Source organism: Nyctereutes procyonoides, unplaced genomic scaffold (assembly GCF_905146905.1).
Source record: "Nyctereutes procyonoides isolate TBG_1078 unplaced genomic scaffold, NYPRO_anot_genome, whole genome shotgun sequence".
Classification (NCBI taxonomy): domain Eukaryota; kingdom Metazoa; phylum Chordata; class Mammalia; order Carnivora; family Canidae; genus Nyctereutes; species Nyctereutes procyonoides.
Genome location: NW_026575030.1, coordinates 35,827,037 through 35,845,118, shown reverse-complemented (window position 1 = coordinate 35,845,118; position 18,082 = coordinate 35,827,037). Strand labels below are relative to the sequence as shown.

The following is an 18,082-nucleotide window of genomic DNA, read 5'->3' as shown; positions in this document are numbered from 1 at the left end:
AAAGTGGTCAAGGCAGAGCCTCCGTGATTAGTGGATAGGACCCCCTCACCTTTCTTGCCAAGATATATGAATACTTACCGGCTTTTCCCTAGATTCACCCATGGTTGCAATGGTGGCAAAATACTGGATAATATGTTTGGTGTTCACAGTCTTTCCAGCACCAGATTCTCCTCTGTGATTAGAAATTCAGTGATACAGTTAACTGGTTCAGATTATTAATGCAGTGGGAGTTAAATCACTTTAACCATATAGACTAAGACAAAAAGGAAATGTTTTATGGAAAAATGGAACTTAAGAGGAAACTTAAAGAGATGTAGATATTTAATTGGTTGGGAGAAGGGGAAGAACTATCTCAGGCTGGAAAAACACCACGAACAAAAGTCAAAACTGAATACAGAAAGATTAAAGATTTTATAAAAACTGGAAGCCTGTTCTTCATGGTCCTGTTAACAAGAAGTTGAAGAACTCCTCTATTAAAGACAAATCTCCTCACTACCAACTGTTCGAGGGATTTTCACATATTAAGGCTAGCACATGTCTAGGTCCAACCCTTTCCCTGAGAAGAGGACCTACCAATCATTCCACCAGGCAGTTAGGTTTTAGGGTTCCTTTTTCACCTTTGATAACCAGTTAACTTTGTCATGTGGGAAGAACACAGTGGTGCAAGTCTTATCACAAGCATCCTAGGTCAAGGCCTGCCTTTATCTGTATGAAACTCCAGGAAATATTTTATCTTCTCTGCAAAGGGCTAAACTCAAACTCCCCTTCTAGCTCTAAGATTCTGAGACTGTTATTCTTGAGATGACTAAAGCCAATGGAGAGCCCATTGCTTTAGGGTGACAACACCATTATATAGGAAGACCAAGAACTTTAGCATTTCATGATCTCTTGAATCTTAGTCACCCAGCCACCATGCTGACATTTCACCAGGCCAACCAGTGCTCTTCCCATCAAAATTAGCATCCAATATGGTATCGCTGAAGTCTTTTCCTTCCTTTTCTTCTCCAAGTTGCATCATCTTTTACTTCCTATTTAATGTACCTTAGTCTGCCCCAATCTAGCTGCCCAGATAATAGCAGGTTACCTGTTCATGGTCATACTCCTTGAACTTTTCTCTCTGCCCAATTAGTCCACAGACCTTTGAAAATGACTATTTGGACAAATTGTTCTCCATGAGGAAGATGACTAAGATCAGCTTGTGCACTATGCGTTCTAAAAGATCTACTAAGATGGTGGAGGCAGCCTAGCGAGTACCATATTTGGAGTAGTCACGGACTAGAGTGTTATGACAATTTCCTGAGTATCTTATTCTTGCCTACAATGTATTCTGTATGTAAAGAGCAAACAATTCAAGGATAGTGAATTTCTGTTTCATTCCCAGTAAAATGTAGGTGTCTGTTTCCATTGAACCTCTCACTGCTAGCCAAAAAGAAGAGGCAAGGCAAACACTTACGTCAAAAGTACAGACTGATTCTCTTGATCTACAAAAGAAAGGAAAATGTCAGAACATTCTTCTGCGAGAGCTTCTATGTTTTGGCAAACTTATTCAAAATTTCCTTGGTTGCGGTTTGAAGTCAGACACAAGGAAAAGGATTTGCTCCCAGCTGGAGAAAAAAATACCATTTGAATAGTACAGAGTAAAAGAGATTTTTCCCTTGCCCCTATGTATGTCAGTCATATGAACATACAAATCTCAGGCCTATTTTCTTGCTCCAAATATAAATGATAACTGACTAATGGTTGACATTTTTGCCGTTTTAAGCCTTTTAAGAAGCATGGTGTTACAATAGCTACAGAGAAACTTCTTAGGCCAGAAACTCTAGCAGGTGCTTTATGTAATAAAAGCTGCCATCTACGGGGGGCTTCCTCTGGGCCAGCCACTGGGCCGAGCACTTTCAATGCATTATCTCCCTTAATTTGACATGTGAGCTAATCATCCAGAACCCTAGGAGGCAGGCTCTATTTTGCCCATGGTTTTATCCAAAAGAAACGGAGGCTTCAAGTGATTAGGTAACTGTAAAGGACACGCTCCGCTCACAATGCCTACATGCCTCTTTAGTGACACTGAGAAAAAGTAGATCAGATATTTTTACCTTTCGTTTTGTAGGGCAGCCACTTACTGTGAAGCATATCCTGAAAGGCATTATCGGCAACAGCGAAGATGTGAGGGGGAGCTTCTGATCGCCTCTTCCCTTTGTAGGCAGCCACGACTTCTTTCTGATACACTGGGAGCCACTTGTAAGGGTTTATGCTCACACAGAAGAGACCGGAATATGTCTGAGGAAAAATATCAGAGGAGATTTCAGAAAGCAGGTTAGCAATACTTCCTGGTTTGTCAGCTCTCTCACTGCCAGATAACATTTGCTGAAATATTTACTCATAAAGGAACTAAAAAGAGGAGAGAGCTTTTGGATCCTTACAGAGAAGAGACTGTAACAGGAAGAGACAGAACCGGGTTAGAGTAGCAGCAGGGCCTGGGGTTATCTCTCCCCGGGGAGACCCACTAACTATGAACATGTCTGACACATACACCCTTTGAAGACAGAGACAACACCAACAACAGGCTGAGCAGCCATCGGGCATTTGAGGCCAGAAGGTGGCTTATGTTTCAGCAAGATTAGGAACCTGATTTTTAAGGCATGAGAAAAGAGCTCATTTGGGTCACTCAGTCACTATAATGATAGAATTATGCCCCCCACCCCCCAAGGGCACATTCTGGTCCTAATCCCTGGAATCTGTGAATACAATCTTATTCGGAAAAAGGATCTTTGTAGGTATAATTAAGTTAAGGATCTCGAGATGCTATGTGGGTGGGCCTTACATCCAATGGCTGGTGTCTTTATGAGACACACAGAGAGGAGAAGGTATGAACACACAGAAGAGAAAGTGATGTGAAGACAGGGGCAAGAGCCTGGACTGGTGTGGCCACAAGAAATGCCAGAAGCCACTAGAAGCTGGAAGGGTTAAGAAATGATTCTCTCCTAAAGACTCTAGAAGGACTATGACCCAGCTGATTTGATTTGATTTTGGACTTCTGGCCTCTAGAACTGTGATAGAATAAACCTCTGTTGTTAAGCCAACCGGTTTGTGGTAATTTTGTTACAGCATCCAAGGGAAACTAATATAGTCACGTATAACAGACGGCCAAGGAGCAAGTTGGCTATATGTCATGGCTTCTATGGAAATGGAGCCCAAGTGCGACCATTTTGGTCCAATCTACTCAGTGCCGCTGCTGTTGAATAGGCTCTGAGTAAATCAAAGAATCTAAGTAACCATCACCAATGTAATGGTGATGAAAAAAGTCATTCCTTCTACTGAGCACAAACGGGGTGACAGGTACTGCACTATGTGCTTTACATTCTCTGTTTAATCCTCCAAGCTATCTTGGAGATCCAAGCATTCTTATTCCACTTTACGGATAAGGGGACTTGAAGAAGTTAAGAAACTTAACAACGAGTGAATGACAAGACTAGCATCTGGACACTGATCTATCAGGCTCCAAGCTTCATACCTTTAGTTTGAGAACCTAGGGAAAGGGATATGAATGTTGACAAAATAAGACCAGGGAAATGCTAGGGCGAGGTCCCTTTCCAGGGGCCATTCCTCAAGGATTATCCCCATGGAAGTCTGCTTAAGTTCAAAGTAACCTATTATCCAAGAGAGGGTTAAGAAATTGCCAATATGAGTGCCAACAGGATATTTCAGCAGTAAAGTATATATACACACATAGATCATCCAGTGGTCATAGCGCCTCTTCAGGGTATGCAGGACCGACGCTTCATTGAGATGAGTCAGCATTGCTAGATCTTCAATCATTTCACACTTTGGGGGATTCATCTGCTGGACTTCAACCTCCTTGACACTCAGACTCTGCAGAGAGGAGAAAAATCTAATATGTATTTCCCTATTTTATGTTTCTTCATTTTACCATAGATTGGAAAGAATCTTCAAAAATTCTAGAAAAAAGATAACTCCTGAGGGATGGGTCCAGAAGTTTAACCAATCCTAATAAAAGACAGGTGTTTCTTCTACCCAAGATTGCACCTTGTCTGAAGATTTAGTTTTAAAAAGTTTTTGTTGAATGAAAATATTCTATCTCACGGAGCTCTAGTCCTGTGTCCCCTCACTGACTCTGGCTGCCTCTGAGAGCACACACATCATATTGCCTGTGGTTTGGCACTTCTCTTGATGCTTTAGAAGGGTTAGAGGAAGGAATTGGGAGTGAAGGATCAAGGAGGCAGATGAATCCTTCCAAACTTTCTTCAAGACCTATCTTCTCCCTCAATCCTTGCTCCACTCCCTTAGCTCATTTTTTAAAAAAAATATTTTACCATATAAACAGCCTATATTATCTTGGCACAATCTTTTGCACATGTTTCAATAATTAAAAATGTTAGACTATCTCTCAGCTAGATTATAAACACCTGAAGGAGTTCTGATGGTGTTTTTATAGTTACTAAAGCATCTATTACAATGTGACACTCGTGGTAGGTACTCAATAAATATTGATATCTTGATTAATATGGATGAATTGCTACCCAATAGTTGTTCAGAGTTGCTCTCAAAGTTTCCTAACACCATTTCCTATAGCTCTTTTCCTTGTTTAATAAACATTAGCATAATTGATGGGTCCATTTAATCCCAGTTGGTGATGGATTCCTCTTTCAAACCTCTCACACTCTCCATATTCTTTTTTTTTTTTTTTTTTTGAGTGGTGGGGGGTAAAGGGAAAAGGAGCGAGGACAGGGGGAGAGGGAGAATCCTAAGCAGGTCCACACCCAGCACTGAGTCCATGGCAGGGCTCAGTCTCACAATGCTGAGATCATGACCTGAGCCAAAATCAAAAGTTAAACACAAACAACTGAGCCATCCAGGTGCCCTCACATTCTCCAGATTCTTCATCAAATTCCTAACCATAATCTGCTTTGACATTGCTCCAACAGTGATCACTTTTCTTTCGAATCTCTTTAATTTCCATATGTCAAGGACTCCTTTTCTGTAGAACTTAATCAGGTGTCTTACATCTTTAAATACCTCCCCTTAGCTCTGATTCTGTTTTTTCTATCTTCTTTCATTGCCTACTATCTTCCATAAGTATTACTCTACACCTACTGGTTCCCTGTCTCTGTTAATGTTACAAAGACTGTTCATATGGTGATTGAAAGTGTAGCTACTTCTAACACCAGGAGGAGGAAGCCTGGAGCTAGGGAGATACAGAGTGGGGCTAAAGGAATGGGACTGTCATTATGTGGTGGAAAGACAAATAAGACAAAGCAAAATCCTTTAGACTCTTCTTTCTACATTATTAACTTACTGTTTTCATGCTCTTCTTCTTGCGATTTCTTTTGATAATTATTATAACCATATATATTTACAAATCACCTGTTGAAAAGACAGTTTTGGAACATGTACTCAGACAATAAAGTCTCTCATTTGGAGGACTGATAAAATAGGGTTGGATCCCACTAAGAAAATGAAAAGATGGGGATGTAGGTGGCTCAGTCGGTTAAGCATCTGCCTTCAGTTCAAGTCATGATCTCAGGGTCTTGGGATGGAGCCCTGTATCAGGCTTCCTGGCCACCTGAGGAGTCTGCTACTCTCCCTCTACCCTTCCCCGCAACTCATGCTTCCTGGCCTACTCTCTTACATGCTCTCTCTTAAATAAAATCTTCAAAAAAAAAAATAGTGAAAAGACAACACTGGGAAAAAAAAATCTTTGCAAATCATAGATCTGATAAGAAACTTGTATCCAGAACATATAAAGAACTTTTATAATACAACAACAACAAAACCAATAAGCCAATTAAAAAAATGGGCCAAGGGTTTGATTAGACATTTCTCCAAAGTTACACAAGATGCTCAATATCAATGCCAAGATGATATTAAGATGCTCAATATCATTAATCATTAGGAAAATACAAATAAAAATCCCATTAAAATACCACTTCACACCCACTAGATTGACTATAATCTAAAAGGTAATAATATGCATTGGTGAGGATATAGAGAAATTACAACCCTTACAAACTGCTGGCAGGAATAGAAAATGATGCAGCCATTTTGGAAGACATTTTGGCAGTTCTTCAAAATGCTAGACATAGAAGTTATCATATGACCCAGGAATTCTACTAGGTATATACCCAAGAGAAGTTAATACATCCACACAAAAACTTACATGCTCACATTCATGGGAGCATTATTCCCAATAGCCAAAAAATGTAAACAACCCAAATGTCTATCAACTGGAGAAAGAATGAACAAATGTGGTGCATCCATACTATGGAATATTATTCAGCTATACAAAGGAATAAAGTACTGATACATGCTACAACATGAATGAATCCCAAACACTATACTAAGTGAAAGAAGCCAGACACAAAAGATCATGTGCTGTATGATCCCATCTATCCAAAATGCCAGAAGAGGCAAATTTCTCTATTGAGGAATAACATAGATCAGAGGGGATAAAGGGAGGGCATCCCATCTGGGGTCCCCTCCCTTTCTAGGAGCTTTGTACTATTGCTCAATAAACTTTGCTGCCCACCAAAAAAAAAAAAAAAGTGGGGAGAGGGGATTGACAAGATTTCTTTTGGGGGATAATGAAAATATCCTAAAAATTAGATTACAGTGATAGTTGCACAATTCTTTTAATATACTAAAAACTGTAAAGGCCATTTTTAGGTAAAAAGGCTTTGAGTGATGGACTGTAGAAAGGGCCTACAGCGACCACCTGGTTGGATACAGACTGGCCCCTGGGGGGACCCAACTTCAAGATATCCATACACCCTAATTGACCCATGAGCTACTTACAACCAGGCACAGTTACCAAAATAGGGAGAATTCCATAATTCCCCATACCTCACCTTCCCTCTAAAACCAGCCCCCACCCCCTGCCTCTGCAGACAGCCTCTCCTCTGCTGTCCTGCCCACTGCTCCCTAGCAGTGTATTCATTAAATTTCTTCCTTTTTCTGCTTCAGGTAAATTCTTGTCACTGCCCAGACCACCTGCTTCCACCCAATCATCCCCCTCCAGTTAAGGGCTGCCATCCGACCAGACAAACACATTTAACCACCACCAAAACTATTAAATTGCACACTTTAAAGAGGTGAACTCTATGGTATGTAAATTATAGCTCAATAACGTTGTTTTTAAAAGTTGGCATGGGACACCTGGGTGGCTCAGTGATTGAGCATCTGCCTTTGGCTCAGGTCGGAATCCCGGAGTCCTGGGATCAAGTCCCATATCAGGGTCCCCGTGAGGAGCCTGCTTCTCCCTCTGCCTATGTCTCTGCCTCTCTCTGTGTGTCTCTCATGAATGAATAAATAAAATCTTTAAAAAAAAAAGAGGTAAATAAATAAATATTGGCATAAACAATGATGGGAAAAAGATATTCATATCTGCTTTCTCTCTTTTAATAAGAGATTGTCCCAAGACTCATTTCAGGGCCCATCTTTCCTTATTTAGGGCATTCTGATTTTTTTTTTTCTTGTCTATCTAGGTAAGTTCCTGCTGATAAGGCCCAAGTTCTTAATTCCATTACTTAAATAAAATCTATCTAACTGGGGATTTTTTATGTCCAGATACTGTCAAAAAGGCATATTAAAATACCATAAATGGTCATTTAAAAGTGGTCTCCAGAGCTTTACAACTCAAACAGCAATGCTTTAGATGATAAATTGTCCAAATACGAAGATAAGGATGTGAAAAAGAGGAGCATTCTTGGTAATGTTTGTTGTGGAGCTGAGGCACAATCAGGAGACTGGAGACATGACTCTGGGCATGGAATTGTCTAGAAAATCTACCAGGAACTGTTCATCTGAGTCACGGCAGAAATAGGGACCAGCTCACCACCATGGGGCTGGCAGGCAACCCGAGGTCAGTGATTCATGGGAGGGTCCCGAGGTGGATCGTCTGCTCAGGGTTATCCTGCTGCCCTATATGCCCGAGGGGCAGGGGAAGGGGCTACAGGCCCCTACGACCCTCCATTTTTTTTTTTAAATTTTTTTTAAATTTATTTATGATAGTCACAGAGAGAGAGAGAGGCAGAGACACAGGCAGAGGGAGAAGCAGGCTCCATGCACCGGGAGCCCGACATGGGATTCGATCCCGGGTCTCCAGGATCGCGCCCTGGGCCAAAGGCAGGCGCCAAACCACTGCGCCACCCAGGGATCCCTACAGCCCTCCTTCATATGCCCTCCCCGACCCCTTACACTCTAGTTTATGCTCAACACCTGCCCTAAGCCTCTTTCAAAAGGTCTTAAGTGACCTCCTAATTCTGAAACTCTGAGGCTCTCTCCAAGACTCTTATCTCTTACTCTAAGGTTTGGCATTACTGACCATCCCCCATCTCTTGGCTTCTCTGACCCTGTGCTATTCTTAGTCAAATTATCCCTCTTTTTTTTTTTTTAAGATTTATTTATTTACTTTAGAAAGAGAGAGACAGCACGAACAAGCATGAGGCATGAGGGGAGGGGACCAGAAAGACTCTCAAGCAGACTCCCCGCTGAGCACAGAGCCCAGGGCTTTGATCCCCCACCCTGAGATCATGACCTGAGCCAAAATCAAGAGTTGGATACTTAACCAACTGAGCCATTGAGGTGCCCTGAATTACCCCTCTTTCTTAATCCAAACACAACTTGCTTCAGAGTTCTTTAGGTCACTATTCACTGCAAGGAGCACCTTTAAAAAACAACAAAACTTGAAATGTTGGTGAAAGAAGAGAAAATTGAGTTCTAGAGTCAATGATCTTTACCACTGGCAACTGTTTTACTCTGATTTACCCAGTGTCATTTAATCTTTGATAGGAAATGGAGGAGCTACTCATAGATGTATGAATTTTCCAAAAGCGTATCTATCAGTGGCATCTCCTACCCCAGGTTTTTAATTAAATTATCAGAGAGAAGGCATATTTAATTATTTAAGTAAAGAATAGTTATTCCAGAGAGAAAATAAAGATTCCTTTACCTTTCCGTCTGCTGTCTCAACAATTACTTTGCCATCATTTCCACTCCCTTTAACCTCGGCCTCCACGTAGGCATTTCTGCCATCAGGAATCCAGCATTTCTTCTTCCCTACGGAGCCAAAAAAGATTATAACCATCGGACTTGTACAAAATAGATGCTGGACACTCCTGTACTGAAAGATGTGATCTCCTTTCTGCTAATTCGGCCTGGTGACTTGGATTCACCAATATAGGAAATTGCAGGGTTAGATAAAATCGTGAAAGCTCATCCCAAAGATGACACACTGACTCTGCAGGAAGGAGAAATACTTGAGCAAGCCAGACAAGGACCATCACAGACCATTGTGCTGCAAGGAAGTTACGGGGCAACACCCTACAAGCCACTCTTCCGGACCCCAACACTTAGCTCCCACTCCGTCCCAGGTCCTGGGTGTTCATCCTAGTGCCTCCCGCTCCCCTGCTCCCTTCCAGAATACTTCACTCAGAAAGGTCTGGTTATATCTAAGTGAAAATTAGGTGAGTGGTCATGCCTGTGTTTCAGGGTTTCTTTAGAATGTCTTAATTTTGGAATAAAAGCCTGCTGAGAGAATTACGTGGTCAGAATTGGAGGAGAGGGGATATGGGCTATTTTTGCCAGACAAGCATAACTGCTTCATGTTATTTCCCCCATATAGCATTTCTGTTCTCTGCCCCTTCACTTCCACATCCCACCCCTAAGCAAAGCAGCTGATCACAACGTGATTAGCCAATGAGAAGCTTTGGGGGAAATGAAACACCCTTATCACACCTGAGACAGCTTCGCTTGGCCGCTTCTGGGCTTCTCTCCCACCTGAGACAGATGCCAGGGAATATGAATAAGACATCTACTTTCAGGAGCACCTGGGTGGCTCAGCTGGTTAAGCATCAGGCACTTGATTTCTACTCAGGTCATGATCTCAGGGTCCTGAGATTGAGCCCCCTGTTGGGACTCCCACTGAGCGTGGAGCCTGCTCAAGATTCTTTCTCCCCCTCTGTCCCTCCCTGCTCCCTCTCTCCCTCTTTAAAAAAACAAACAAACAAAAAAAAAACAAACAAAACAAAACAAAACAAAAAACCAAAAGCACCTACATTTAAGGGAAAGTGAGTCTTACCAGAAGCTCATGGAAGTTTCAGGTCTCAGCTCATCAAGTAGGTAAGGGGGAGGGAAGAGCAGAGCACTTGGCTGGAATAGGGAAAGTCTGAACCAATGGCTAGGAACCCAGTGTGGTGGAACCCCACTGCAACTATAGCAGGGGTGGGCAATGCCAACCCCATCACCACCACCACCCTCAACACAAAAGTTAGGAGGCCTCATTGGTGCTGGACAGGAGGCCCTCACCAGACGCTCTCCCCAGAGGTGATCTATAGGACCTGACAGTGTGTAGGAAGCTGGGCTGGAGGAAGGGGGCAGGCCTCGGGTATGGCCATCCCGGATTGGCTTCAGCAGAGGAGACTGAAGGCCAGATGAGGGGGCCCAGTGTGGGGGCTCCAGGAAGAACCAGCAAGAGACAGTCCAACTAGACTTAGTGAGATGCTGTGCGAAGAGTCATGTTTGCTCGGTATAAAGAACTAGATTAAAGAATGGAGACAAGTCCCCTAGGACACAACCTCCTTCTTGTTTTGTTTGTCCAACTCTCCTTTTGTTTTGTTTCTGTTCTTGCTGCTAGAAATTTTTTAAATAAACTTTTTTTCAATGTGAAAAAAAAAAAGAGGGACCTGACAGTGTGTAGGAAGCTGGGCAACATTCGCCTTCCTTCCACCATGCTTGTCTCTGCAAGGGATTTTGTTGCACACTACTTTCTTGCTGTCCCTGTCTTCGCTGTGCTCCCTTCCTTGTCCCCTAAACCAATTTGCCACTAAAACTGCCTGGGAAGATTTTTGTATTCCTGTCAAACTGATTTTGCATTTTAAATACTGGTTTTGCGCTATATTTATCATTTTGGTCTCTTTTTACAAAAACGGATTTTGCTTTGTGTTATGTCTATGAAAAGAGGCTTGTTTTTGAAAAGCACCTCTTTGCATACATTTTGTGTGTTTAAGGTAAATAAATGCACTGTATTTTAAACCAAATGTTATCACTCGAAAGAAACATGGATATCAGCTGGCACTGATTTCCTTTTTTTTTTTTTTTTTAGAAAAAAAAAAACCTGAGGAAAGAGATGAAGAGAGTTGTCTGTAGTCACATAGCTAATTAGTGGCAGTCATTAGAATAATGACTCTAGAAATTAGATCACCCATCTCCTAAATCAAGCTCTTCCATTACAGCACATTTCTTCCATTTTACATGCTTAGTTTTTTTTCCTCCCATTCTTCTCTCAAGGATTAGGTCCATCCCCCACCTCATGATTAGCCCCATCCTTTGTCTTTTAACTTGCCTGGAAATGGTAGGGGAGAATTTTTGGAAACCCTTACCTATCTGAGACCTCAGTTCCTAACAGGAATGTTTTTAAAGACAAAGGAAAGGAACTCATTTTTTAAATTTTTAAGTGTTTTGCACTCGTGAATAATTGCAGAGGTGGAAATGTAAACAGTAATGGGTTTGAGTCAGGCTACCTGGACTTTAGTCCTGGCTCTGCTAGTGACAAGGTGTGAAAGAAGGGATTCATCTCTTTGGGCCTTGGTTTTCCCACCTGTATCCTCACAAGGTTTGCCTACATGATTTCATATCTTTAGATGATTAGATATCCTTTCTAATATAAAGGCAACAATAACAACCAAAAAAGGCAACATGTGTGTATTGGAGAAAAAATGAAAACATAGAGAAATGTATAAAGAAAATTGAAAAAAAAAAAAAAAAAAAACCACCCGTGGTGCACTTGGCTGGCCCAGTCAGAAGAGCGTGTGACTCTTGATCTCAGGGTTGTGTTCGAGTTCCACATGGGGTGTAGAGATTATAAAAAAAAAAAAAAAACACTAAAAAAAGTTACCCATAACAGAACAACACAGAGATAGCCACTGTCTGAAGCATTTCCTTCCAGTATTTTTTCTGTACTATTGATCAAGATTGGAGAAATACTGTATTCAGCTTGGTAGTTATTTGAAATAGAGTGTTTAGGTGCTCTAACATTAAAATCACTTACAAAATAAATAAATAAATAAATAAATAAATAAATAAATAAATAAATAAAATCACTTACATTTAGCTTTGGAGGGGTGCTTTGTGTTTATCTCTTAAAGCACTTTCTCCCTGACACCCAGCCATCCTAGTTTTCCTTCCCAGGGCACATCATAATGTTTGGTGTTTATTTTGCACACTAATTGTTGCAGTAGGGCCTCCACTGAGGAAGGCAGGCAGAGCAAGTGTCATCATCCTGCTTGACAGATGAGGAAACCACAGCTCAGTAAAGTGCAGTGATTTGCTCTGATTACACCGCTGGAGAGGATGGGTGCCAGGGAATTCGAACCCAAGATTACTTGCCAAATATTCTAATCACACTGCTTCCATTTGGCCTGAGTTCAAAAAAGCAGACTCCATTGTCTACTAGCCCAGGGGAATGAGAATCTTCCTTAGTCTTTTCGTTTTTGCTGCCACTGCGTTTCTATGGGGAAAACCGTTTGGCCAAAAAAAATTAATTAAAAATTATTGCTATATTTGAAGTAATTATTTACAGTGCTGATTCTACTAAATGCATCATCCAATTATCTCTAATGCTTTGGCCTAATTTTTATTTTCTCGCTGGCACCACTATGATCTTGTCCTTCATTATCTGACTACCTGTGATAAGCTTTTGCATGCCCAGTTCTGACCTCAGGGATAGTTCTGTTATTGTATTTGATTTGATGGATTATAATTAGTTACTCTAAAATCCAATCATCGTAATGAAATCCAATGACTGGAAACTGGGAACTGATCCAGGACTGGACTCTGATGGAAATAGAATGTCCTACATACCCGGCTTGAATTATAATCGGTCATATTAAAGTCTAATGTTGACTAATTCTGAGTACTAGAACAACAGTCAGCCCTTACGTTGCGTTGTTGAGTCATTTTGGAATTAAGATAGGTAGGTGGCTTAATGCTAGATCACACTGTGAATCTGACTTTAAATCTCCAACTAGCTGAAATTCGGATGTCCATGCAGCCCAGCCACACAAAGAAGGAGCAGGAAATGTAGCATTTATTTAGAGATTTTAATGTAGAACCCAGCCTTCATCTGGAGGGTAAATCCTCATTAACCTTTGTCCTTGCCACGAGACTAGACATCAGGGTGAGCAAGTCTCCTAATTATCTCTCGTTGAGTGTTGGCTGAGTGACCCTGCTGACCTGGAAGACAGCCAGAGGGCAAAGTTCCAACATTAGAAAAGTCTGAAGAGGGCTAGGGACGACTCCTCTTTCTCCTGCCTTCCTCCAAGGCTTTTCTTTTCTTCTTGCTTAGAGTGTACCAACACCACCTACAGTCCAAGCTCCAGGCCCCGGTCCATGCTACAGTGTTCACCCACACTAAGTGGTTTCTAAGAAAGGCTTTATCTGAGCCCACTCCTGGGGGTGGGGTGGGGATGGGGTCTGTGCTATCACAGTGCTTCCTCCAAGAGAGAACAAGTAAGCATGGCTTGGGTTGGGTCTGCCTCCCAGCCGTCCTCCTCTTCCTTGCAGACTCATCTCTACCCAGGCCATGTAGGCCACTTAGCTCCTCAGTTGTCAGTCTAACGCTCGTTCATAGAGGCAAATGCACCTCAAGCAAGCAGGTTTGGTTCCAGAATTGACGGCTCTTCTCAACCAATCAAATAAACCAGCTTCCACCCAGAAGCTGTAAAATAAATGGAAACCAGCAACCCCCACAAGTCTTACCATCAAAGGCCACAGCCTGTAGCAGAAGCAGCTCGGCCTGGCTTCTTCTGAGGAAGGCCGCAGCCTCTCCAAGCTCTGACACATCCATCCTTCTTCAGTGGTCCACCAAAACAGGCTTCAGCCTGAAAGAGAGCAGCAAGGGTTCACTCTGTAGAAGACAGGTGTAGGAAGGAACCGGTGGCAATGTGGCCTCACGCACTAATCCAAGACACTATTCCCTAAAGATGGACCAATAAGGGTTAAATCTTTTTAACTACCCCTCCCCTCCTCTCTCTCTGCCTGTCTCATGTGTATGACGAAGTCGGACTCAAGAACATCTTACTGTATCAGGGCCAACCAATCCACTAGGCGCAGAAGCCACTAGCATCTACGATGCTTTCAGGGGCCCACAAAAATAGTGTAATAATAATTTTATTTAAAATCAGAATAAAACATGAATATAATACTTAGGACACATAATAAGGAATCCATCCTGGGTAATATTAATTAGTCTTTATACCAAAGCAGTTGCAAAATCTGATTTTTAATATTTTTTGTGAAGGAAGAAGCCCACAAAGACAGAAGTGCCTAAGGTCCTCATGAAAATCATCATGCAACCCCAAACCGCGGTCCTGACCTTGGCCAGACTGAGAAACACCCAGTTGTGAACACCGGGTGCCCTGACGGGAGTGGAGGAAGGGCTTGCAGGGATCTGGGTGCATCCGGGGAGAGGGAGCACTGTGGTCAGAGTATGGTGACAATGGGGAGAGGTCATCCAGACTAACAGCATGAGAGAGGGCAGGAGTAAAGATGTGAGTATCCTGCAGAGGCGAGTGTCTGGGAGCAGGTGGGGTGCACAGGTGAGGGGGAGAGCAGGCTGTGTGCTGAAGGCGGTGACCAGGTATGGGTGGAGAAGCTCATCAGCTCAGGTGAGGCAAGCGCGGGTCTTGGACGGGCTGGTGGCTCGGCAAGTCATCGGGTCTAAATTCATTGTGTGTTCTCTCTGTACCAAACACTTGATTTTTGATCTTCATGCTTTACATGTGACAAGCAGAAGAAATAGCATCTGGGCTCTCGTGATCCAAAGTAAGAGGTCATTCTCTCTAATTGGACAAGAAAAGTTTTAGGCTTTTTCCTCTCCACTCAGGGTTGCAGGGCAAATATTATTTGCCCCATTTTACAGATGAGAAGGTAGAGAAGGGCTTGCCAAGGTTGCTCAGCTCTGGTGCTGCTCTCGAGGACTGAGAAAGAAGAAACTAATCGCTTTCTATTTTGCATGTGGATGACAATTAACTAACGCAAATGAGTAATGTATTTCGCTGCACTTAATCTCCTTTCTTTGTGGTGTTTGAGTGTGTCTGGCGATAGCGTTTCTAGGGTCTAAGGAGTGTGGTTTACAGCAAAGACCAGTGGCCCAGGCTAATGAGTCCATTTTCTCTCTGCCAGAAAATGAGCATGTGACTTGCAAGAAATCACTTATGTTCAATTTCCTCCCCAGCATAACCTGAGGACTAATCATAATCTATGGGGACATTTCCTGCGGTAAAAAGCAGGTAGGTACGCAAGGGAAGCCAAGAGCCAAAGCCCAGAAATGGGACTGAGCATGGTGACATGTCCCAGGAGAAAAAACCCAAAGCTGGTCAGCTTTGTTTCCCGCGGGTGACGATTCCTATTTAGGATATGTAATGATAATAATCCACATTGGACTGGATAGAAGGGAGCCGGATAGAGGAAAGCTTAGAGAGCTAGGCCGGGAAATTTGGGAATACACTCCAGGAAACACTGCAGACAGGGTGAGAACGTGAGGGAAGCAGTATTTTAGGAAAGTGGCTCTGGCAACATGTTCAGGGTGGGTTGGAACAGAGAGAAGCCGTAGTCAGGGAGACAAATTGCGAGTCTGTATTTGTGAGGAAATTGGACTGAATCCTCCCCCTTCGCTCTGCGGCTTCCTGGTGGTTTGCACTCAGCACACAGAAGAGCTCAGGAAGCAGATTTTGGAGACAGAAGATCCGTGTGTGTGTGTGTGTGTGTGTGTGTGTGTGTGTGTGTACACACTTCTGGAAAAGATAGCTAAGGAACAGGTATCTATCTGGGGAGTGGGGACAGGATATGGTGGGGGAAGGATACAGTTACCTTTCACTTCCTGGCTTCCTGGTCTATTTTAATTTGTGGCATGTGCGTGCATTTTCATCATAACAGATTTTTAAAAAGTAGTTCTTATTATAACACCCAAGGATAAAAAGATCACATCAAGACAGAGCACACAGCTGTGTAAATCTCTTTCCTAGTCTGGACCACTTAGCATATTTAAAGGTATACGAGGAACAGAATGTGTCGAAAGCAGCACCGGATAGAAGCCTCTGCATGTGCCAAGAGTACAGAGGACCTGGCAACTGTTTGGAGGTAGGAAAGTGAGGCCAAGAGATGACCCACCTGAGCACAGGAAGGATGGAATCTTCCTTCCCCCTTGGCTTCCTGCATCTGTTAACCAAATGCCCCAACTGTCCTCTGGATCCCTTCAGTTTCAAATTGCACATGTGGCTTTAGAACTTTATAGAATAACATACTTAGCACAGTTCAGTCATATCAACACCTTAAAATAGAAAATGAAAGAGCCCAAACCCCAAAAGAAGTAAACAGATTAACCTTACCGGCAAAATAAACAGAAGGTGTAGTTTAACCTTCTCGTGATAGAGAAACAGAATTAAAGAGCTCTTTGAGAAGGAAAAGTTAATCTACATATCGAGAGGAAATTAAATTTGAGACTGACATTTTGGTGCTTTTATTGTCAAAAGACGCTGAGGCCTATTGTAACTTGTATCTGCTGGTAAATATATGTAAGAAGCAGGAGAGAAAAAGAGAATGGGGCTGGGGTGTTGGAGAAAAGGGGAAAGGGTCAGGCACAAGGGGTGTCTGCACATTGCTATGAATTTTTCATATTTGGGCTCCCAGAGTTTGGTTTGTCAGTTTGTGTAGGAAAGATTGGGCTCTGGGAGTCACATAGCTATGCTCGTAAGTATGATGACCATATTATCTAACACCTGCATATATATATGTATATATATGTGTGTGTGTTTAGTAATAATAAATTATTTATTTAGTATATTTATATTGAGTAATAATATAGTACATATATTTAGTAATAATAAATGATTAGAAATCAATAATAAAACTATTAATGTTAATAATTAAACTTGGACAACAGATATAATCTAAGACTTCCCCAAGCAAGTAGGTACATATGGACACCCCACTTATAAGAAAACCAAGGGCTTGGAATGACGATTTATACATCAGCAATAATGGTATTCCTTTTCAATAACTACAGAGTCCTGATTACTTGTATCCATTATTCCCAAGGATCTCAGAGAATATTACTATCAGAAAGTTGGACCCAGAGAGGAGCCTGAGATACTTATGTGTGTTGGCATTCAGTTTGCTGTCCGGCCAAATAATTCCTCCTATTTTGTTCTGGTCTTTATTTTTTCAGGAACTGAATGCTATGTAAACCACCATTCTCACATTTGCATTGCATGGTACAATTTCCAGATTTAAATGTATCTGAGTCACCTAGTTAACAAGGGAAAGACAGGAGTGGGAAGGCCTTACATGGAAGGGAGAGTTGAGATCTGAGGTTTTCACCATGGCCTGGAAAGAATCATGTTGGTCAAAACTTGCTTCTACTTCATAGGAAATAAGTTTATGCCTGCCTGCCATGTGAGAAGTGACACCTGCCTGGGTGACCAACTGATTGGCTAGAGACTGAAGCATTTGCCAGGACATGGGACTCTCAGTGCTCAAACCAGAAGAGTCCAGGGCAAGTAGGGACAAGCTGGCCACCCTACTTTTAAGTATAGAGCATTTAATTACTTTGGGAATAAAATCTCTTGTTTGGAAATGGGCTATTTTATGCTGGTTGTATTCTCTGTCGTCCTCTCTCTCCCGGGGTATTTTATAAATAGCTTGTTGAAAATGTTTAGTTATTCTCAGTCAATATACATTTATTACCCATCTGTAATTGCCCATGCTAGGCTTAGGGGTACAATGATGGGCAGATTACACATACTCTCTGCCTTATTAAAGTAACTGATTTGGACTGGGGTGGATAGGGGAGGAGGAGGTTTCTTCTATCTTAACTATGGCTACACTTCAAGCAAATTTGTAAAGAAGAGTCTTCGTGCCCTAGGATGGGTGGTGCTAGTCATGCAGTAGAGATCAGAATGAGGGAGCCCAGGAGGATGGTAGAAGCCAGGAGAAGAAGGGAGCTTGTACAGCCATGCCTCCCAGCTCACCACTCAGCTAAACCTTTGCTGGGTTATGTTATTCTGAATAT

The 18,082-nt window shown here is 42.2% G+C and overlaps 1 protein-coding gene across 1 annotated transcript in view; it reads right to left on the bottom strand.

Moving 5' to 3' along the window:
* The window catches only part of MYH15 (myosin heavy chain 15), a 153,076-nt gene extending 138,973 nt beyond the window's left edge, over positions 1-14,103 (bottom strand). Inside the window, exons 1-7 of the mRNA XM_055316556.1 lie at positions 14,093-14,103; positions 13,771-13,859; positions 8,966-9,072; positions 3,727-3,870; positions 2,121-2,277; positions 1,454-1,481; positions 79-172 (exon numbers count right to left, since the gene is read on the bottom strand). Coding sequence (XP_055172531.1) covers positions 79-172; positions 1,454-1,481; positions 2,121-2,277; positions 3,727-3,870; positions 8,966-9,072; positions 13,771-13,858 — 618 coding nt within the window. The 5' untranslated portion in view covers position 13,859; positions 14,093-14,103. The remainder of the gene's footprint in view (positions 1-78; positions 173-1,453; positions 1,482-2,120; positions 2,278-3,726; positions 3,871-8,965; positions 9,073-13,770; positions 13,860-14,092) is intronic.
* Between the last annotated feature and the right edge of the window lie 3,979 nt (positions 14,104-18,082).